The 23,226-nt window shown below is 40.3% G+C and overlaps 1 protein-coding gene across 9 annotated transcripts in view; it reads left to right on the forward strand.

Moving 5' to 3' along the window:
• The window catches only part of MEF2A (myocyte enhancer factor 2A), a 91,405-nt gene that overhangs the window by 38,762 nt on the left and 29,417 nt on the right, over nucleotides 1-23,226 (forward strand). For 6 of the 9 annotated variants that reach the window (XM_080980423.1, XM_080980424.1, XM_080980422.1 and 3 more), the window contains 3 exons: nucleotides 17,480-17,617; nucleotides 19,968-20,187; nucleotides 20,296-20,355. In XM_080980423.1, the coding sequence (XP_080836549.1) occupies nucleotides 17,480-17,617; nucleotides 19,968-20,187; nucleotides 20,296-20,355 (418 nt within the window). Of the gene's footprint in view, nucleotides 1-17,283; nucleotides 17,416-17,479; nucleotides 17,618-19,967; nucleotides 20,188-20,295; nucleotides 20,356-23,226 lie in introns of all 9 variants that reach the window. The other 3 variants (XM_080980426.1, XM_080980428.1, XM_080980430.1) reach the window with 1 other exon arrangement.

Consider the following 23,226-nt stretch of genomic DNA (forward strand, 5'->3'; position numbering starts at 1 on the left):
GCCAACCCCCCCCCAAACTTCAGTTGAACTTCGGAGCTAGGGAGGGGCCATGAATCATTCCTTCTCTGATGTTCCAGGGTTTGGATGAAGCTTTGGGCTCATCTCAGTTGACAGAGCCTCATTCTCCCCTTGCTGTAGTGTGGGTTGTGTGTTAGATTGTCCAACCCTGAATGTTGTTTAAAAAAATCCCAGTCACAATTCCAAGAGCCAGAGACTTTTTAGTTTCCTGCTTTTAGTATCCACACAGATAAGTTGTCATCATGGGGCAAACTAAATTATATGCCATAACACTGGGATGGGAAACCTCTAGCCCTCCAGGTGGTGTTCGACTACAATTCCTATCATCCTGGACCATTGGTCATGCTGGCTAGGGCTTATGGGGGTTGAAGTCCAATAACATCTGAAGGGCAACAGATTTCCACCCATGCTTTAGTAAGTAAATCCAGTTCTTTTGTTGACTCTAAAATTGGTTACCTTTCATAATTACTAATCACGTTTACAAATAAATCTTTGTTCTCAAGTTCAGTGTACTACTTGTGCAACAGGAATATACTGACTTTCCAGACCATGAAAATTATTGTATAAAGCTGGGTGGTGTCTCTTCTTAGGCAAGCAGCAAATGGTTTCTGAGGTGAAGATGGGTGGGACACATAATCTTAGTCAACATTCTGAATTGCTCATTTGTAGGTATTCTTCCTTTATTGAGTTGGCAAATACTGTATAGATACTTGTGGATATGCAGAGATGGACAACAGTTCTTGCTGTGCACTAGAGCCTTCTGTACATGAAAGTATCTTGCCTATGTGTCAGCCAAGAAAATTTAGCTGTTACATTCAGGTTACACATGGGTGATTACAGACTGCGGTCTGTTTTAACTGTTTTTAAAATTTGTAAATTGTTGTAAGCTGCCCTGCAACCTAATGCTAAGAAATCTAAATAATGATGATGGTGATTAATCTGTCTAGTGAGAATCTCTCCTCCCATATGAAATATCTAGAATATTACCCAATGAACTTATATTTATAAGTATCACAATAGCTTCTTTCACTTCTGGATATATTCCCTTTTATACCCTGTGTGTCTGACTATCCTTCCCCTCTTTTCGCAGTAAAATCTAGACTAGAAGGTTTAGGGTTGGAGTAAATGCATTTACTGTGGGTAAATATGTTTATCCTTTGTGTTGATTCTTTGTAAAAATCAAGGTTACTTTCCTAGTGCAATGGTAGCATTGAAGTGGAAAAGGGCGGGGGGAAATGAGGCCAGCTGATGGATTCCCCCCCCCCCCTTTGCTTGGGCATGGAACCTCTTTATGCTTGCAGCATGCCTTGTGTGGCTGTTCCAGCAAATTATAGTGAGTGGATGAAAATGGAACTAAATTGCAACACTTCATTGACCTTCAGCAGACCTTATTTTATGTAATTGTATAGTTATATTTCCCAGTTCATGGCATTGTGCCAGCATCAGGAGCAAACTTGGGTCTGGCACTGGGATAGCCTTCAGTGCTTGTGGCATGGTGCAATTCATGCAATGCCATGTGTAATGCAAGGGTTTTTGCAGCAGTGACAACACTGGATGAGGCAACAAAGAGGTCAGTTTCTGGGTAGTCCTGCTACTTTCCATCCTATAGGTCTGAAGATTCAAGAGGGCAAGAAAATGGCGTCATAGGATAAAGTGCTGGGTAAGGGGGTTTCTCTGAATGCAGGTAGAGCTGGATGGCTCTGCTTTGCTTACCAGGCTCACAGTGGTTCTTGAGCAACCAAGAGAGCAAGTACTGTTTTGTGACTTAACTTAAATCGGATTGTAAGAGAAGGGTGTGAACTACACTGCTGCTTGCAGTATTTGAGATGTATTAAGCAATAGCTAGTATAAATATCCAAATAAAAATAAATGCAAACTTTCAGAAGTTTCTAACAAAGTCCTGTAACTTTAAAGTTTAGCACTGCTAGAATTTTATTTATCCCACTACTGTCCTTGGTATGCTTCATTTTTCATCTTGGGAGACCTCCAACAAAGCTTACAAAAATGTAATAAAACACCAAAAATGAAACAAGCAGTATAACTATGAAATCACATGAAAAGCACAAGAGCAGCATCACAAACAGAAATAAAAATATTCAGTGGCACACATACTTATTCAGCATTCAGAAACCTTCCTTGGATGACTAGATCCCCCCCCCCCCACTTAAAATGCAAGTATACTTCCTTGGGAGGATGTTGTACAGTCCTGGCACCACAACTGAAAATGTCCTGTCCCTTGTGCCCACCCCACTCATTTCTGAGTCCAGAGACATGGAGCAAGACCTTGGAAGCAATGACAGGAAGTAGAATTTTCCAAAACTGAAAAAATTCCAGTGGAAATTTTCCATTCCAGAAGTTGGTTAGTAACCACAAATGAAGGCCAATGACAAATATTAGCCAAGATGGTTTCAAAATGTTCAGTTTTGTTTGCTGAATACAAGCAAAATAATCATGTTAAATTAGATGACTCTCTAAGCATCAGAACATTTTCTAATGTGATTTACCTGCATAGGAAAATTTTTCACTTAATTATTTTCCAGAAAAGACACATCAGTCCTGAGATGTTGATGAAAATGTAGGAATAGGTAGATGTATCTTGAAGCAGTTCTTCAAATATCCCTGCACCAAACTGCTTAGGACAAGATGAGAACTGTAGTCCTACTACATCTGGAGGGCCATAGGTTGCCTACCCCTGGTTTAAAGCTTTAAAGGTTAACATGTGCACCTTGAATTACACCTGGATACAAATCTTTCCTAGTGAATCTGGCATAAAAATCTGACATACGCTGAGAAAATTCTATTTGTAAGTCTTGCTGCCTCATTTTGGACCAGTTGAAATTTTGGACTACTTCTCAAAGGTGACCTTAGGGAGAAGTGTTACACTAGTTGAACCTTCTATGAATGATCTTGACGAGGTCTGCTTTTTCAAGTGTAGAATCCATTAATGGTATCTAAACTCAAGTGCCACTTTTAGTTGCAGTGCATTTTAGAGCATCTAAATATCTTTGGAAGTTAACTATCTGGGTTGATTGTGTGATGCATTACAAAAAGCAAGCCACCAAAACTATGTTTACAGTTTAATTTTATTCTTTGAGGATAGCGATATAGCTTTGAAGCTCTGAAATTGCATGTCATTGTCTGCTAGCTCTGTCCTCTTCTATTAAGAGAGCACTTATTCAGTACAGCCCCCTCTTTAATTTAAAGTGACATAGTTCAGGCAGTTGTCTAAAACGTGACCTACCTTCTTTTTCGTCCTGTGTGACACTAAACAGCATCTCTGCTAGTCACACATACAGGAAGAAGAACATTTTGATATCTCTTTTAAGTTGAAGTACAATTTTAAAATGTTGAAATTGCAAACAGAAGCATGGCTTTAGTGCAGGGGTAGGAGGCCATGAGTTAGGTTTCCAGAGAATTTCAACATGGATGTTGATTCACTTGCTGCCTTAGCTTTTTACTGCGCTATTCTTGCTTAACCTACTGTGCTTTATCACTGGGCGGGAACAGGCGCAGATGAAATGAGACTCATTTCAGCAATATATTTTTGTATTTTTCAAGGTTTGAATGTAATTTCCATGCTCTCCTATACGCTAGGGTGAAACAGCTCTGTGAAATGTGCAATAGTGGCAACAGAAACAGTTACGGAAACAGTTCACAGTTTTGGTTAAAGTTGCTGCTTTTTTGAAGAGCAGCTTAGCATTTAGGCCCTGATCACTCAGTGACTCTTACTGACTCTGGTAAATGGAATCTCTCACTTGCCACAAGTGGCAATTGGAGTTTCCAATTGGCTGAAAGTGACCACTGCTAGAGAGTTAAATTTTCTGCTTTGGAAGCAAGGGGCTGCATCCCTTCAGCATACTTGGCCTGTGCTGAGTTGGGCTGAGTAGCTGTTTTTAAAATATGGTCAGTCTTGAATTACTGTGCACTTCGGATAGCACAGATGGTCAGTGCATGTACCTCATGCAGCCCACAGAATCTCTGAGAACTCTGCCCTTTCAGTCCTATGCCAGAGGCAGAAGCTGTAAAGAACATGGAAAAGGTGTCCCAGGCCACCAGAGTGCTTTTGAAAACATGGATGTACTCAGAGCCATGGTTTCAAAGGTAGCCTTGCCTGCATGGGAAGTGTCAGCCCCCACCATGCCCCAGACAGGGAGAACTGAACTATAGAGCAGAAGTAATGAACCTCAGAGCCACAGACCCAATACTGCCCTCCAGGCACCTCTATTGGGACCTTTGATTTCTCCCCAGCCCACACCCCTCACTGGCCCTGCTTTGCCTGACTGGAGTATGTCCTTGAACTCTGATAATGCCTCTTACTTGTCTGAGTGAAAGAGAGAGGGGGTGTATTTTAAAATTTGCATTTGTTGTTCTGCCCATTGTCTCTAACCACCATTGTCATGTGATCCCTAAAAAGTTTCCCAGAAGGAAATGTGGCCCTTGAGCTAAAAAGGATTTCCTACTCTTGTTTTAGAGGCAGATCTATTATGCAGTCTATTAATAATTCTTTACCTTTCTATGAAGATGCTGAAGGATATTGTCCTAATAAAGACTCAAAAACATATAGCAGTATTATTGTGAAATGCACACACACGAACCAGCACAGTTCTGCCAGATGCAAGCTTGAATAAATGTCTTCATACACAAAATGTGTAGTACATTCATAGTCTGATTTAGTTCTAGAACAGGAAGAGGTTTTCATTTAAAGATTGATAGTTCAGTATGTTTGCTTTGAAGGCTGCGTAAAATAAGAACCTTACAGGGTCTTCTGGCCTGTTCCAGGCCCAGAAATAGTTGATGAGCAGCCAAACACCTGCATCTATTTCTATAATAACTGATCTTAAAGCAAAGCAGACACCTGGATTTTCAGACAGACGTTTACTTCATGATGCTGATAGAAGGGTGAAATTAAATGAGTGAACTTATGTCAATGTTTGTGTGCCATTTTTTGCTACGTTGTTCTGTCCTTCCTTGGAGAGCGCTCTTATTTTCAAGTGAAAAGATACACGGATGAATTTGCTTGTTGTGCCTGTGTTAAAATATTTTAACTAGGCTTAGGGCTAGTTCCCTCAGGACCATGGCACACAGGGAGGGGTAGTTTAACCCTTCCTTCCACAGCCACAATCTCATTGGCAGCACCCATCCCCAGAGAACATACAGTATTTCAATTAGCAATAGGAAAAAAAAGCTCCCATTGGATCATAGTGTTGTGGTCCTGATGAAAATTGGGAGGGGGCTTATCCTCACTTAGAATTACATTTTTAAAATTTCTAGATTTTAGCAAGATCATTGTGATTGACGTAGATAGGTCCTCAAAGAACTACAGTAGATTGCGACAGGCCTCATTCAAAGCCCAAAGGCAAATTTGCTTCTGTTGGACCCCATCAGCTAAGAAAATTTGATGGATCTTTGGGAATCCAGTGAGTTGGCCTGTGCAGTGCAAGTGTAATATCTGATAAGTCCTTGGTTTGTCATGTATTAAAATTGGTGTGTTTTGTCTTTGACACATGCCTTTTGCTTACTTTCTTTTTTGGAAGGGGGAATTATCCGGCTGACAGTTACAAAATGTCCCCGTCCCCCCGGTAGCAAAATGAATTATTTTAATGCCATGCTCCTTTGGTGATTTTTGAAAAGGTTGATAATATGGAAAAACTTATTGGCCAATCACTTAATTGTCAAAAAAACCTGTTGCTAAAATAGTAATAATTCAGGATGATGAATATCCAGAATTTTGTTCTATAGTTGCATGTTGGGACACATTCTGGTTTACCTGCCTCCAGAAAAATGAAACTTATGGGCTTTCCCCCTTGACCTAAAAAGAAACTAGTTCTGCACAATCAGAAGCATTCTAACTTTGACATTGTAACAAACTGTTGAATTTTCTATGGCCTGCCTCTAAAGTTTATCTTTATGTGTGCCCAGAGGCTTTGTGGATATGAACTGTGGCCATCTAGGCAGAACTGCAAATTGCTTTGGAAACTCCCCTAGATTTCTTCATTCCAAAAAAACACACAAGCTGTTCAGTGATGGAAAAAGGAGAAGGCCACTTGTATGAATCTACTAGAAATGTTGAATAATATTTGTCAAGGGCAAGCTGAGCATGGGACTGTTGTGATGTACTCAGTGGCGGAGGAAGGGGGGTGCGGTGCAGGCAGTCCACCCTGGGTGTCTTTGCTTAGGGGGGTGACATTTGGCCCACCGCCTACCCACGACTCATAAGCCTGCCCCATGTCTATTATTATTATTTATACCCTGCCCATCTGGTTGGGTTTTCCCAGCCACTCTGGGCGGCTCCCAACAGAATATTAAAAATACAATAAATACAAGTGGTAGACATTCGTGACCACTTCTGTGACTTGTGCTTCTCTGGAAAGCAACCCGTTGACTTAACTGTTTATTGCTTATGTGTGCAATTAAAGCAGAAGTATTTGTAGATTAACCCTCCCCCACTTAGATCATCCCAAGTGAACCTTGAAGGAGAAATTTTGAATACAAAACATTTTTCATAATGATTATTTTAACCATATAAATGCAAATTAATATTTGTAATTTAATATAAATGTAATTGATCATTCTATCCTGCCTGGTGTCACAATAAACCTATTCCTAGCCACATCGATTGCAGTGAGTCTTGTTTTCTTCAGCAGTGTATTAATAAGTGTATTTAGGATTTCAGTCTTAGAAGTATTTTATGTTGTTTGCAACAGCATTGTTATATACAGGGGTACCTCTAGTTGCGGACACGATCCGTTCCAGGGTGCTGTTCGCACCCCAAAAAGTCCGCAACTAGAGCGGCACTTCTGCGCAAGCGCGGAGCACAATAGAGCGCTTAGAAGTATGACTGTATATAAATAAGGTCTGAGAGCATGTTTATTTGTAAATATTAGAAATTTATTAACATTAAATGTAAATAATATTTCATGCTATATGGGGGTTATATTTTCCTATGCGTGTTTATGAATGCTAATTTTTATTGGAATTGTGTAGCATACTGAATATGCTATACTATAATAACAGAAGATGGCTCTTTTCTGCAAATTGTAAATAGAATTGTGAATGCAAGCCTTTACATGTTCTTTAATTTGATTAAACTTTAGGTAGAGTTCCATTGCACCTGGAAATTAATACCTGCATTTAAAAATTAATCCTCCAGTCGCATAAATCTTGAGTACCTACAAAGTCAAACTGAATATACTGTTCAATCAAGGTTAGATTAAACTGAAACTGATTCCAGCTGGCATTGTACCATGCTGTTTTAGTAAATCCAGCCAAATTGTTGCTTGACATTAGGGATTACAGAATAATATAACAGGCTGGGTATTGTGTGTGAGGTTTTTTATTATTATTTTAAAATATGCTTGTATTTGTATTAGGCATCATGGTGAATTTTATGCAGGTGTTAGGAGGATGTAGAAATCCTTTGGAATAGTGCCAAAATGTTTAAGCATAAAATAGAATCATCACTTGTGTTTGCTTTTACGTATGAGTGGAATGAGGATTGAAGTGTAAGTCACAGATAAAAGTATTTTTTTTTGTACTCCTATGATGTAAACGTGTGTAATCAGCTTGTCACCAGGTGAGCTGCATGGCTGAACAGGCATTTTGTCCCATGTCTTGGATGTCCATATTCAGTATATAGTGCCATACTAGTTATATAATATTTGGAATTGTCCTTCGTGTTCTCAGTTCAGTACCACAAATCAGATATTTGCATGTAAATAAATGTCTACAGCTTTTTGAAGAGTGAGGAAGCCCTTTTTCTCCTCTTGACCACTAGTTTGTAGCATTAAGGCACAGTAGCTCAACATCAAAAAAACTAAGAACATGGCCACTGGTCCCATCACATCCTGGCAAATAGAAGGGGAAGAAATGGAGGCAGTGAGAGATTTTACTTTCTTGGGCTCCGAGATCACTACAGATGGCGACAGCAGTGACAAAATTAAAAGACGCCTGCTTCTTGGGAGAAAAGCAATGGCAAACCTAGACAGCATCTTAAAAAGCAGAGACATCACCTTGCCAACAAAGGTCCGTATAGTTAAAGCTATGGTTTCCCAGTAGTGATGAATGGAAGTGAGAGCTGGACCATAAAGGCTGATCACCGAAGAATGGGTGCTTTTGAATTATTTTGCTGGAGGAGACTCTTGAGAGTCCCATGGACTGCAAAAAGATCAAACCTATCCATTCTTAAGGTAATCAGCCCTGAGTGCTCACTGGAAGGACAGATCGTGAAGCTGAGGCTCCAATACTTTGGCCACCTCATGAGAAGAGAAGACTCCCTGGAAAAGACCCTGATGTTGGGAAAGATGGAGGGCACAAGGAGAAGGGGAAGACAGAGGACGAGATGGCTGGACAGTGTTCTTGAAGCTCCTAACATGAGTTTGACCAAAGTGCGGGAGGCAGTGGAAGATAGGAGTTCCTGACGTGCTCTGGTCCATGGGGTCACGAAGAATCGGACATGACTAAATGACTAAACAACAATAAAAAACTTCAATTCATTTCCTATATTGCTACCATAGAGTGAGGAACTCCTAGCTTTTTAATTCTGAGCTGGATAAATTGTCAAAGTTTTTTGTGGAGTTTTTAAAATCTTCTAAATTCAGTCCTGTAGCAGGGGCCCTCAGATTGTCCTATGGAACACCTCTTTTCTAAAGTGTGATGAGCGTAGCAGCAAATTTGCCGGCTCCTACTGACTATCTTCTCTCCCTAAACTGTTCAGGCAAACCCCATGAGCAATCCGTCAAAATTTTACTAGACAGGCCAGAACAAGTACAGAGACCAGGCTTAAATCTATCCCTTGGATTCTGAACTGGCAGCTACTGAGTCACCCTTCCCACTAAACTCAGCATGGTTAACCTTGACCAACCCTTTGGTGGCCACATGCTACGGTGGCTGTGGCCATGGACACACCACAGACAGAGGCACATTGCCCTGACCTGTGCAGGTCAGCTGGCGAAGGGGATAACTGCCCTCTCCCCACTTAAATGATAAATCTGGTAACAGAAGAGGGGACAATTTGTGTATCCATCAAATGACTGGGCTGGATGGGAAGGTTTATACTTATCTGCCCTTCCCAGTGCTGTGTCTACTTTAATTTTTCTTCCTATTTTGCAACCAAAATAGCAATGTCTGAGTGGGTGGGAAAATTCCCTAGAGGGCCTGATGAAGCTCCCAGGCCAGCGACTAGCAACCTAGCTAATTTTTTGGTGCTGGGTATCTTGGCCCCCGAGAGTAGCAGTGGCTTCCAGTCCACAAAGCAGACAGGTTGTCTCTCAGATGGCGAAGGTACATGCCATTTAACTGAAGAGCATAGATTTGAAAAAGCTAACTACAGGATATTGACTATGAAAGCTCTACCAGACCCTGTTCTAGCAATATTTACTCTGGATGGACACGCGGCACTAGCAAAAGTAATGAATTACTTTTAGCAAATTCTGAATATTCACTGGATTTGGTAGGGAAAGGATTATGTACTGGAGGGGGAAAGCAAGTAACAGTTGTTCTGAGTAGATCCATTTAGTTGATCCACATAGAAGAGATTCTGATTTCTCAGGTAGAACATTCACAAATACAGCATTTCTTGGGGCATCATTTCTTTCTTTTAATCCGTCTATCAGCAAAGGTCCCAGTTTAGTCTTACTGTGCTGGCATTTGTATGATTTGTAGTAATACTTCATATGCCATTGCATCAGACTGCCCAGGATTCCATAATGGCAGGATGAACTCTACAAGACATCATTTTTTGCTTCCATCCAGAGCCACTCCAGCCATCATGTATATTTTGCCAACCAACTTGCAGTTTTCAGGGATGAATGGTTAGATATTGCCCCAGTTCTTTCAACTGCATGGGTTGGATTTCATCTCAGGTATGTAATTTGACTTGAGCCTTCAGACTCCAGGGTAGCTCCATCACTCCTATTGCTAGATGAGGAGTCAACTGTTTGGAAAATGGAGCCATAGAGTGGGTTTTGCATTGTAATGCTTACAAGGTTTTTATTTTAGTTACTTTGATTGTAGATGACCCATTTATCAAACTCAGAGCTGTCAGACCATTGTCCATTTGTTTTGTAAAGATGGTCAGTTTGCAGTCCTGGACATCTAGAACTCATATTTTTGCAGGGCCATCAGACCAAAAACGCTGGTCTTTTCTTAGACTTACATATGGAATTGGACATTTTCCGTTTAGAGTCCTCCAGTTTGGACTATTCACGACACCAGAGGTCTCTTAAGAGTATGTGTCTACTTCCAGGCTTTGGAGCTCCTTACTGAGGAAGGTTTATCACACCTTATTTCTTGCAGGAGGACAAAAAACTTTTTTATTTAAACAGACATTTGGCCACTGAACTGACACGTTAGGGGTCTTTTTTTGCTACCTTCTCTGTTAATCAATAATTTTTACTATAATTATGCTCCTAACTGGTTACCATCTTTTTAATATGCTGTCACCTAATTATTATACACCTTTATTGTTATATAGTATATTATGCATTAGATTTTATCGTTAGCTGAATAGTATGCATGCCAAGACCTATATGCTGTAGGAGTGGGGCAGTAATTTGAAGGCACTGGCAATGGATTGTTGTCAGAGTTCTATATAAGAGGGTCATATCATTCAGAATCTCCTGGACTTCATGACACCCGCTACTTTTTGTCCATTTGGCATACCTTTACTTTCATTTACTCCAGTTCTGGTCCCCCAGATCTTGTCAGTACAGTGAAGGTTGACCAGTCCTAACTCCTGATCATTACTCCATTCTGTTCCCACCCCCCACCCCTGCCTCCAACCATGACAAGGTTCATCTTCATTGAAGTGTGACCTTTTACTATCTGCATCCTTCTGCACTCTGAGCATGGATTCACCGTTATGGAAATAGGGCACTGATTGTGATGATGAGGTGGCCAAAGGCAGCTGGTCTTTGTGGAATTGCAGTTTGCTTACATACATATAATAATAAGGTAATGCTGTCGTCATGCTGCAGTTTGCTTGGTTGCCAACAAATGCTGCTGCAAGCTACAACATGACAACAGCCTTCTGAGAGTGTTGGGCCATCACAGCAGCATTGGCGGGTGAGGGAGAAGGGAAGCAGAAGAGGGAGATGGATGTGGGTAGGTGCTTAGGTGAGCCATGGAAAAACTGTCAAGAAAGGGTGGGGCAGCTACTCAGCAACCATCCTGCTCTGCTGATGACTGCCTCACACAGATAACTTGGAGGCAGCTGGCTGGCTGGTCCCCGCAAGCTGCAGAGGAACAGTCAGTACAGGACAGGGAAACTCCCCAACAACCATCCTGCTCTGCCACCACCTACTGCCTTCCTCCTCCTCACCCTCTACTGCTGAGACGGAAACAGTGTTGTTGATATGAGGCAGGAAATATGAGCAGGAGGAGGTCTAAGGGAAGGAGGGTGGGTTTGGTGAGGTCTAAGGAGAGAGTTGATAAGGGGGTGGGTTGGTGGGGGTTAGTGAGTGACGCGATCAGGGGCTCAGCCACTAGTAGAAACAGAGTTCTCTTGGATTGGAGAGCATGAGACTAGGACCGTAAACATTCAGTCTTTGCCTTCATGATTCATGTCCACACAGTTGCTACTGCTGATATATAGATAAATGAGATGGGGATGGAACTTCACAGAAGATATGCTAGGGAACCTTTAATCTCAGGTCCTAATCTGTTTTGAGGTTATGATCATAATGTTAATCCAGTAATAATCCACTTTGTTTGAAAGAAAAAATATGTGTTTGAATTGATGCATCTGCAGAGTGGTTCCTGCAGAGTCCCTTTAGGGACATAATGGATGTAGATTTCTTTGCCATCTGAAAAAATAATAAAGTGTCAGGTTCTGAAATCAAGGAGGAACCAGTCTCTCTGCCCCTGGTAATTTTTACAAGGGCCTTAAATTGAGCCATGGCAGATTAAGGGCCATCCTTGTTGACGCAGCATGGCACTATCTCCCCACTGAAGGCAGCGTTGCATGGGTGAGTGGTAGTATTCCATGATTTCCTGTCTTCCTTTCACAGAATTGAAAGTAACCCCTTTTCAGTATCTCCCATACTTATTTATGAAAGCATGTCAGATGGGGATGCCATAACATTCTCCTTTGATGAAGTCCAAGAGATGCACTGCTTTACTGGAAGAAATTCTTCCAGTAAGTGTTGATGTTGTCCCTTAGTAAAATTTGCAGATTTCATTTTTGATTTTTTCATTTTTGATTGCCAGTGGTGAACTCTTCTTTAAACCTACTTTAGGGCCATATCTGCACATCATGTTCTGCTGGATGTTTTAATAGGCATTCTCCCATGTTTTTGCGAAGCAGTTTCTCACAGGGTTACTTGACAAGTTTCTCCTGTTGTGGAGCCGTCTCTTGAGGGAGCCTGTTGCTCTTTCTTCACAGCTTATGATAAAACTTCTTGTGTCCTTATATGTATATTCTTTGGACAGTCTTTCTTCTTTAAGGTTGCATTTCTATTAGGGGGGGGTCAAAAACTGCAGGTGGCCATGTTGGTGGTGGGGAATTATAAGTAGCAGCAGGCTATTGAAAGAAGCAGGAATGGAAAGTGTGGTATAGCAGAGTTTCTTCACTTTATCAATATTTGGAAAAGTCACATTTGTCGGATTGCACAGAGGCAATAAAGAAGACAGCAAGAGTTGCTATTAGTTGTTGTGAATATTCTTTGTTATAAATATTCAAAGAATCCACCTTCCTTCTCTACTATAAAGGCTTTCACAGAGAGCATGAACATACATTTTGAAAGAACTAAGCAGGTGAGGCTCCTTGATTTATTTACTTGACGCAGTGTAGGAAAGGAGCTGTGTTTCGGCTGCCATGGTTGAGACCTCACTAGTATGGCCACAGTGAGAGCAACTTGAAGAATAATGTTTACCTGTAACCTCTTGACTGTGCTCAGGTGCAGCTTTTTGTACAAACAGGATTTACACCAGGGATGGGGAACCTGTGGCCCTCACAGATGTTACTGGATTCCAGTTCCTAGCAGCCCCAAAATCAGTGTCTGTACTGTTTCGATCTAGTGCTTCTATGAATATCATAATAGTAACCTGCTTCTTGACAGTGCCATCCTGCTACCACCCTGTAAATGTTGTTTTCAAGAGAATGGTGCATACCTGACCTTGAACTGGTCTTTGGGGGACACTTGGAAACAATATTTCTCACTGCTTTCACAATGTGAGTGCATGAGTTCTTGCCAATATCATACTGAGCTTCAGAAGCACCTTGACACCTACAGGATCTTGCTTCTGCTTCCAAGTGCTTCTGAACACAGTGTTGTATCAGCCATGAGATCTCTTCCCTGCCCCTGAATTGTGAGAGAGGCTGAGTTCTGAAAACCACAGATGTTACTGGCTGACAAAATCTGTTGGTCCCTCATTGTGGAGAAAGAAGAGTCTCCACAAAGAAGACTCTCTGACACAGCAGCTGACCTTGCATTTTGTTTAGAAAAGCTTTTTTTAAACAGTACAAAACTCAAAATATATGAAGTACTAAATAGAGGATATGATGCAAAGTGATGCAAAAGATTTTGGAATCTTTTATTTTGCACTGCACATAGGTGCATTCCTAACATTTGGGTCTTTCTCACTTTTTGAGCCATGGTGGGTTATCCCTGACATAGTTGCCTGTTAGAAAACAGCCCACTGATTCTGCCCAGTTAGATTAGAGCATTCCACTTGTGCCTCCCTTGACACAAAGAGTAACAGTTTACTCTTATGGTACTTGATAATGATAAAGTAAGTGGTACTCTTACAGAGTTGGGCCCGCAAAGGGATGTTTCTGTGTATGCAATTAGGAGACCAAATGCCTTGGCTTTGACTTGTTTCATCAGAAATGGGAGACTATAACTTTAAGTGGCCCAAGAGTGACAAGAACTTGGTTTAGAGTGAGGGTTTCCAGAATCTGAAGTGGGAGATTGTGAAACATTTTCCTTCCTCCTGAGTTAAAGCAGGGTTAATTCCATTCTTAACACGATAAAAATAACAATTACGAAGAGTGCATATGTTCTTTTGTTCTGAGTTTAAAAGGATATGCTTCAGAGTGTGGGATGAATTGATTCTAGATTTTTCCTTTAATACACAGACTGAACACTCCATAATGCTTCTAGATTAAAATATAATACATACATCACACACAAAATAAGATTGCTGTGTTTCTTGGAAATGGTCAGCAGCCTCTGGCTTGTACTTTTTTTCTAATTTAAGATAGTGTTTTTTAATCTGCATTTCTTTGTTTCTGGCTATTCAAGTATAAAGTGTTGAGACATGTTGGGCAAAATGTGTGTATTCTGGTATGAATGCCACAAACTTTCTAAATCTATTTATAGTATTCAATAATTTGTAAAGGTTAACTGTAATCCAGACTGTAGTGTTAGCATTTTCCCTGCTGATATCAGTGTAGAAGACTGGCAGGCTTAGCCTTGTTGAAGGTTTGGGAGGGTTAGCAGCTTTCAAAGTGCTGGACAGCAGGGCCATATATGGTTAAGTCCATATACATATCCACCTGATTGGTTAGACTGTGCAGCTAAGTGTTGTGACAGGTGTTGCCGAAAGCTACACCTGTTTTCCTGAGAATGCTGATTTAGTGGGAGTTCCAGGCACTGTCTGTGGGACTTGCAACACCATGCCAAGTAACCTGAGAAGGAATGATATCTAACTGATGGCTTGAGAGCTTTACACAATTTTATTGTGTTATGTGAAATGCTAAGTGTACTTTGGAGCTGCTAGGAAAGAAATTTAGCCAAAACTTCCTATATCTGTATTTGCGTAAGGCCCTTGTCACAGCAGCACTCTTGTACACATTTGCAGCCAGCTCTTACCCCTCTTTTACTGCATGAGGAAACAGCATGTGTACAAGTCAGTGAGAGGGGAATGAAGGAGCCAGGGCAGCCTGAGAGGAGCCTGTCTGCCTGCAGCAGACCTTCTTACCAAGATGTTGGGTGGTGGCTCCTGGGAGAGATCCATAAAGGAGGGCAGTGACATCCCCCACATCCATAGAGGCAGCCACACACACAGTACCCTATAATTCATTCCAGTGCTGGAATGGGGAAGTAATGTGGGGAAACCAATCTACCAAAATTGGGGAAGGGACGTTCCTGACCGAATCAACCCGTACCCATATAGTTCTCTGGTCGCCTCACTAAAGTAGCTGGAGGGAGGAAAGAGGGAAAGGCAAAGCTGTCCCCTCCTCCCCCTCCCTTTCCCTCTCTTCTGATATCAGTCAAGAGGGTGGAATGGGGTAGGATGGGGTGACACAGGAGAGGACAGGGAGAAAAGAGGTGTCGGGAAAGGATGAGAAAGGGTTGTAGAAGCAGGATGGAAAACCCACCCTGGCTTTGCAGAAAGGAGGAATGTGAGAGTTAAATGCCAAAAGGCCTCATTAGCTACTAGCCAAGCCATACCGTACAGCATATAGTTTATGGCAGTGGTGTCCAAACTTTTTTCAAAGAGGGTCAGATTTGATGAGGTGAAGGGCCTTGGGGCCAACCAGAGGGCCAACCAAGGTTGTTGACCTTTTTTTTAGGATTGATATTGTTGACCTTTTTACCTTTTTTAGGATTTTACCCCAAAGTTGTTGAACTTTTTTTTAGGGTTGGAGTTGTTTAGGTTTTTACCCCAGGAAATGAACTGCCACAGGGGCCAGATTACGCCCCTGAAATGGACTTTGGGCATGCCTGGTTTATGGTATTTGCTTCTACAGGATGCAGTGATGGTATTAACTTGGATGGTTTTAAAATGTGATTAGACATACTGTATTCATGGAAGATAAGGCTATTAATGACCACTAGCCATGATGGCTATATTCTACATCCACTGTTGAAGGCAGTATGCTTCTGTATAACAGTTGCTTGGAATCTCAGGTGGTCAGGAGTACTTTTGCACTTATGTCTGACAACTGGTTGGCCGCTGGACTAGATAGACCTTCTTTGGTCTTATTGTTGTCTTACATTAAGACAAGCTGTTACTAGCAGTGGTTGCTAAGAAATTACAAGATAATAACAGCTTCAGATCTGTGTAGGTTTGCTTGAAGACCATTAGAATTCAACTTCTCCAGTGGTGTTTATGAAGTTCAAATAGTTTTGACTAAAGCTTCTCTCCCAGTATTTCTCACAGCAAAATCTTGTAAGTAATAAAATGGGATATATTCTCCTCCTTTCTGGATACCATGGGTGCTTATTATTTATCAACTGATTGGATTTCTAGTTTGTAAACTAATCATGACATACTCATAGAATATTATGAGAGAGTGACTTGGGTTCAGAACATACTTTCCCATTAGTGATATTTTTTTAAAAAAATCAACACCTACAGTTTTACTGTTAGTTGGATTTTAAACACTGCTTAGAATAGTAGTTTTCAAAGTTCCAAAGCCCAGGGAACCTTACATATGTTGGTTTGTCTTCCAAGGAATGCCTTCACCTTGCAGGAAATTTTTATTTTCAACTAGAATCTCTGGATTACAAAACATGCTTAAATTTACAAAATAAGTTGCACATTATAGAATGTTGGAGTGGAAGATGGAAGACAGAAAAAAGCTGCTCAACCCTTTCTATGCCGGCTCAAAAATTCACAAAGAGAACACTCTTAACAGCTTGTGGAGAGTGATTTCTGAGCTCAAACAGTGCCAGAGGGGGGAAAGGATTAAGCTGCCTCTGCTTGCTTATGCTTCCTTCATTCCAGCTCTCAGGGCAGTTTTGGCTTTTAAAAAGCCAAGAGAAAAAATAATGCAGAACCCTGTTTACTGTGCAGTGTGAGCCACAGGAGCTCTTAACCTGGATTAGTTATGACTTTACTTGTTAAATGATCATTAGACTGCCTTGCAAGGTAGATCATTCCCTATCTTCTGTACATCCTTGTTCTAGGATATGCTCTCAGTTCACACAGGGCTGGTGCCTACAAACTGTTCTCACAAATTCTTTTGTGGCTATTTTTAATTGCCAGAGAAAATAGATAGTGGTCAATGAGCTATTACAGTTTCTGACAGAAACCCCCATCTCTTAGAAAAGTTTGACAATCACTGTAGCAATTATAAAGGGCAGGGGAAGAGAGAATTGTAGGTATTGTATCCAGTGCTAGTCCTATATAGAGTAGGCCCATTGACGTTGGGATAGAACTGCATGTGTTTAACAATACTAAAGTATCAGTGTATATGGATACACTTATTTCAGTGGCTCTGGTTGTAAAACAGTGTGTACCTTCTTAATGCAAATTTTGCGATTAAAAAATTATGGCAAGTTTAGTATTGTCTGTGTGAATTTTCCAATTGTATTTCAGACTTTAAGAAAGAAAGGCCTTAATGGTTGTGAGAGCCCTGATGCTGACGATTACTTTGAGCACAGTCCACTATCGGAGGACAGATTCAGCAAACTAAATGAAGATAGTGATTTTATTTTCAAGCGAGGCCCTGTAAGTACTTTTCTTAGCTCCTACTTTTTATTTGTTGATTCTTTTTATTAACTTCATTATTTAGGCTCTGAACAAGAAGGAAAACAGAGGGTGCGACAGCCCGGACCCTGACACTTCATATGTGCTCACGCCACATACAGAAGAAAAATATAAAAAAATTAATGAAGAGTTTGATAATATGATGCGGAATCATAAAATCGCAGTGAGTACTGTGGTATGGCTTGTGACTTTATTATATGCATGAGAACATTTTGCAACATCTCCTTAACTTTGAAAGCTACATTAAAGATGACATTGTTGTACGAGCTTATAAAGCAGAAATGTTCATGCAAGATGCATGAATCTGAGACAGAAATCTTGGGATTTTTGTATGAACTCTGAGAAAGGCACTTTGTATGCTATATGTGAGTTAGAAGGCAGCAGGAAAAGCCTCTTACACAGTCCACTTCCTAAGAAGCACTGCTTTCATTAAATTTCTGGTCACAGAGAAACAAAAATGCTTACAGTGTCTACTTTGTTAGCTGAAATCAAACAAGGCCTAGTACAAACCTTTCAGGCCTAGAGAAATCCATTCTGTACAGGCTCCTGTACAGGCTCCTGTCTTTCTTCAGTCTTTTCTCAATAAACTACAGTGGGACCTTGGCTCTCCAACAGCTTGGCTCCTGAAAAACCCGGAAGTGAGTGTTCCAGTTTGCGAATGTTTTTCGGAAGCTGAATGTCTGATGCAGCTTCCGCGGCTTCCGATTGAGTACAGGAAGTTCCTGCAGCCAATCAGATCCTGTGCCTTGGTTTTCGAACGGTTCTGGGAGTCCAATGGGCTCCCGGAATGGATTTGACAACCAAGGTACCACAGTAGTTGTTTTCTATTATTTTGCCATGTATCATCCTAGATCTGTGAAAAATATGCTGCAGTATTTTTATATTAAAATATTTTCAGAACTGGGTATTCCTTGGTATAGAACTCAGATGCCTTTGAAGTAAAACCTGTAACTCTTAAGAAGTTAAGGCAGTCTGTATATTGTGATCAGTTGTTTTTGTCCCTCACTAAGAAAATCATTGAGAGAGAGAGGATTATCAGCATATGCCATTGAGTAATTGGTCAGATAATTATTGTCCTTAGTCTATAAGGGAAGCCATATCTGAGTGTGATTTTCTTTTGAGAAACCTTTGTAAGTCACTTTGAGAGTGTTTAAGACCATAAAGCAGGATATAAGCATTCTACATAAATGAAAATAAACATGATTGCACAACTATAATTTCCCAATTTTGTTGGCAGAAGCTATGACATTTTTTTTCAAAACCTTCTTAGTTTCTATTGCTAAATATGTCCTAATATTCTTTCATTTTGTTCATTCCAAGACTAGCATTCTGTACACACCAAAAGAAGGTTTTTTAAAATAAAGTCCTGTGATTTATTACTCTCTTAAATGAATTGCTAAAGGAATTTTTCAGTGTGCTATTTAAGGCAAAATTCTACCTTGTAGTGATGATGTGTTGCTCATATAACAATAGAAAATAACATAGTCATATTATGGTAAATTATTTACCAGTCAAACTATAAGGAAGCTGTTTTTGTTGGTTCTTATTTTATATAGCAACATCCAAGTATATGGCATTTGAAAAGGAGAGGTCCCTGTCATGACAGCCTTACAATCTAGAAATTGATATAAGGGCCATAGCAAAAGGTAGTGGGGGTGGTAGTGAATTGTGGAAGAATATGCAGTCATTTCTGTTACATGTTTTTAGGTATAGTTGAATAGATTCTGGGGACTAGAGACCAAACAATTCTCAGATGGGTTTTTGAGGAAGGATTTCAAAGAAACAGGATTTAACATAAGATGTAATGCTTACATGTACTTCATCAAAGTGCTTTTTTTTTTAAAAAAAAAAATTGCATTCCTTCAAATCCAATCTTAAGCTAAATTGCAAAGAATTATGCATTAATTTATTCATTTTTTTACTTGAAATAGTTTTACAAATGAATACAAATATAATAGCACAACTCTCTAGCTTGTTTAGAACTTTCAGCATAGTTCTATAGTAATACATAATGTGAAGAATCAGGTTTGCCTTGGAACTTTTAAAGTTGAAATAGTATGCTGTATTTTCCAGTAACATCCTTTCCTCCCTCTCTCATTGCATGCTTAAGTGCTCTCAAATACTGTTTCTGATTGCAAAGGGATAATTTTCATTTTCTGCAATAATCAAAATGCTTCTGAAAAGTTTGCTAGAAAGTTACTGGCAGATGCCCAGAACATCTTTCATTCTACATATGATATTTTGTAAAACATATCTCCATGTGATCAACTTGGAGTAATTATCTGTAGCTCTTGGTAATTATCGGGATCTCTAACCAATTTTGAGAGTGCTAAGTGTGGTTTGTATGTAACAAATTTGAATAGTTTGCATTACATAATTAAGATGTGTGTGTTCTATATGTATGTTTCAAAACTCCTTTTAGAAACCAAGAAGCTGTTTTCTAACATTTTGATTAAAACTTGAGGAAAGTGTAGCTCTTTAAATCTCACATGATTTCCCCCCACTCTTTTCAGCCTGGGTTACCTCCGCAGAACTTCTCAATGTCGGTCACTGTTCCTGTGTCCAGCCCCAATACTTTAACCTACAGTAATCCTGGGAGTTCCCTTGTATCCCCAGCACTGGCAGCAAGTTCTACCTTGACAGACTCTACCATGCTGACCCCTCCTCAAGCCTCATTGCATCGAAATGTGTCACCAGGAGGTCCTCAGAGACCACCAAGTACAGGCAGTGCAAGTAAGCATTCCTCCCTCACCCCAAGTTTCAACAAGCTGTCACTCTTTACTTTTGTACATTGCATTATCTGAGTGAAATAAATATTCTTCCTCTGTATCCCCCAATTAGGTGGTATGCTGTCCACAACAGATCTGTCAGTGCCAAATGGAGCTGGTTCAAGCCCAGTGGGTAAGTTTCAAAGTTTTGCATTTTGAATACTGCAAGAGGCTTAATTGGCTTAGGAACGGATGAAGAAATCAAAGCAAAGACTGTTTCTTTCAGGACTGACTCTTCTGAGCTGTGGGAAAGGATATCTGCTACTTTTTCTGTCCAGCATTTGCTTTTGCTTGTTATATGTAATGTGTTCTTGGATATGTCCTTTTTGGTGTAAGTGCTTAGAAAATGTGGTTACCCTAAATTTTGGCATCCAAAGTCGTAATGAGACTTGAATCTTCCTAGTAGTTTCTTCTATTTTGAACTAAGTGCACTGTTGAAGGGAATTAACTACAAGAATAATAGAGCCGATGGGCATGTTTTTATTTCTCTCTGCTTCTCGAATAACTCTGAGCTTTTTGCTTTTGCCAGTTGGCAGTTTGCATAACTTTCTGTAAATCGTACTGAAAAAGAGCATTCTCCAAAGGGGTGGGGGTGGCATCAATCTGTAGGCCTGCATGTCAGCTTGACTTTCGAAGGGGAGCTCCAGATATTTTCCTTGCACTTGTTGACAAACTGGAGAGTGGTGCTGCTTGCTTCAATCAGTGTAGAGGCATCTGTGTTCCAGTTCTCAAATTACCGGAAGATGGCATGAACACCTGCTGTCAATATTACGTGCCCACTCACAACATCATTTGATGGTGAAGGATCAGTTAGCTCAGGTCAGAGAGCATAGAATCATTCCTGAGAAATCAATTGATTTTCCTATTAGAGCCCAGTTTTCCAGCATCACTGTTATAAGTTAAAACAAAAATGTCTGGAAGTCCTTTGATAACAAAGACTATATGTCTGTGAATCTAAGGTTGCAGATGGCATGCTGGCTGTGAGAACCTTAGCCCTTCCTGCTTTTGCTCTGGCATTCTGCAGAACTGTTAATTCTAGTAAAAGCTTAGGCATGAAAATGGATATAAATTAGGCTGCAGTTCAATTACTTTTTATGCAGTATTTATGAATGACAGAATTTTAGAAAATGTATTTATTAAAGGTTTTTAAACAAAAAAAATCAATGCAATGTGATTTAAAAGGTAATATACAATTGCAAAAGAAATTTTCCTGTTACAATACAGTTATCATTAAGCAACCCAATTCACAGGTAAATTCACATCCAGATATGGAGGGTTCTCCATGTTGTCATACGGTGTGGTGCAAACCGGTGAAGATTAATAGTTAATTAATGTAACTTTAAAAAGGGGGCCAAACTTCATCAAACCAGTCATGTTTCATGATGCCTTGTACCACTCTCAAATGTTTGGAGAGGGCTATGGACCAAACAACACTCATCTACTGCTCTCTAGAGGGCCCATTAATTGACTTCCAACACTTACCAACTTTTTTTTATATCCACTGTCAAAAGATGCACAACCAGTTCTTTGGTTGGTGTACAGAAAACTTGGATGGTGTACAGTGCCATTGAAGGAGTACCTTTAAGGATGCATCTTGGATTCTGGCATATCCTTTGCATATCCTTTCCCAGTCCACATCTTCAATGCACATCTATATCTCCTTCCCATACCTCCTAGAGACCTGTTTTGTCACCCACTGATTACTTAATAAGCAGTATATAGTTTACTGAGGCAGACGGTCTCAGTTGCTGGCTCTGATGCATAAACCTTCAAACAGTGTCCAGGACCATAGCATGCCACCCTTTCTCATAAGTTCCCTCCTTTCCAAAGGACCACACCTGCTTAAATTGGAGCCACAAAACTGTAACACCTTGTAACTTTTCCCTCAAAATGTTTTTGATGAGGTGGCCCTTCACCACAACATCTCTAATTCTATACAAATGCTTAGACTTCCATTCTTTAAATTGAGTATATTTATATTTGTGCCTAAATTCAGGGTGATCCAGTGGGGGGAGTCAGGGGAGAGAATGCTGGTGCCAAACAATCACTCCAAGTCTTCCAAACTTCCATAGTAGCCTTGAAAAATGAAATATTAAGCATGAACTATTAGCTACCATTACAGCAACTCTGTAATGCAGATGAAAGTGGCTCCTTTTGGATGCAATTTTGTAAGCAAGGAATGCTTAACTCTCCACTCCCCTTCCTCTGTTTGACACATGCTGATCCTGGTTAGCTGAAGTGATGCTTTCTTTTTCCATTCAAACCATGGTTTAAAATCCTGGTTAGTAAACTGACATTAAACCACACTTCCCTGTTTGGCATGTAGAGGATCAGCATGTCAACGAAGAGAGAAGAGGACTGGGGCGTGTGCAGGACAGATGCTTCCACAGAGCTTCCTAAACTATTGCTTAGCAAGCTGAGTGTGTTACATCCAAACTAGGGCAGTAAATCTAGCAGCATTTTAAGCCCATCAGAAGTGAAACTCTGCCACTTCCTGATCTGCCCCCCCCCCCGCCAACTTGGTAATAAATTTAAATATGTCACTGTAGCTTTTAGCTAGGGCATTCAAGTTTCACTGTATTACTGAATGGTCAGCGTCCAGTATTTTGTCAGGATGCTGTGACTTGTCAGTTACTCCAGTGACACACTGGGGCAGGTGGGAATTAACCTCCGCCATCCTGAAAATACAAACTGAAGTCTAGCAGATGCATTCTGAAAAAGGACCCACTTAAACTGGAATACGAATTAATAACAAACCACAGGCATTTGTTACATTACTTTATTTATCTAAATATGTTTAGGTCACCTTTTAGGACAAAGCTGTCGCATGGCAACATAACCAAAACCACATGTATGTATATAATAATCCAAAAAAGTAGTAAACATTTCAACAATAACAGTCAGCATTAAACCGTTTAAAACAGCTGAAATGTTTCATTTTTCCATCCAGCATTGTCAGGGAGTAAATGAGTCTTTAAAAGCATGTATTGATGGTACCATATTC

This window comes from Podarcis pityusensis, assembly GCF_964106645.2.
Source record: "Podarcis pityusensis genome assembly, chromosome: 14".
Taxonomy (NCBI): domain Eukaryota; kingdom Metazoa; phylum Chordata; class Lepidosauria; order Squamata; family Lacertidae; genus Podarcis; species Podarcis pityusensis.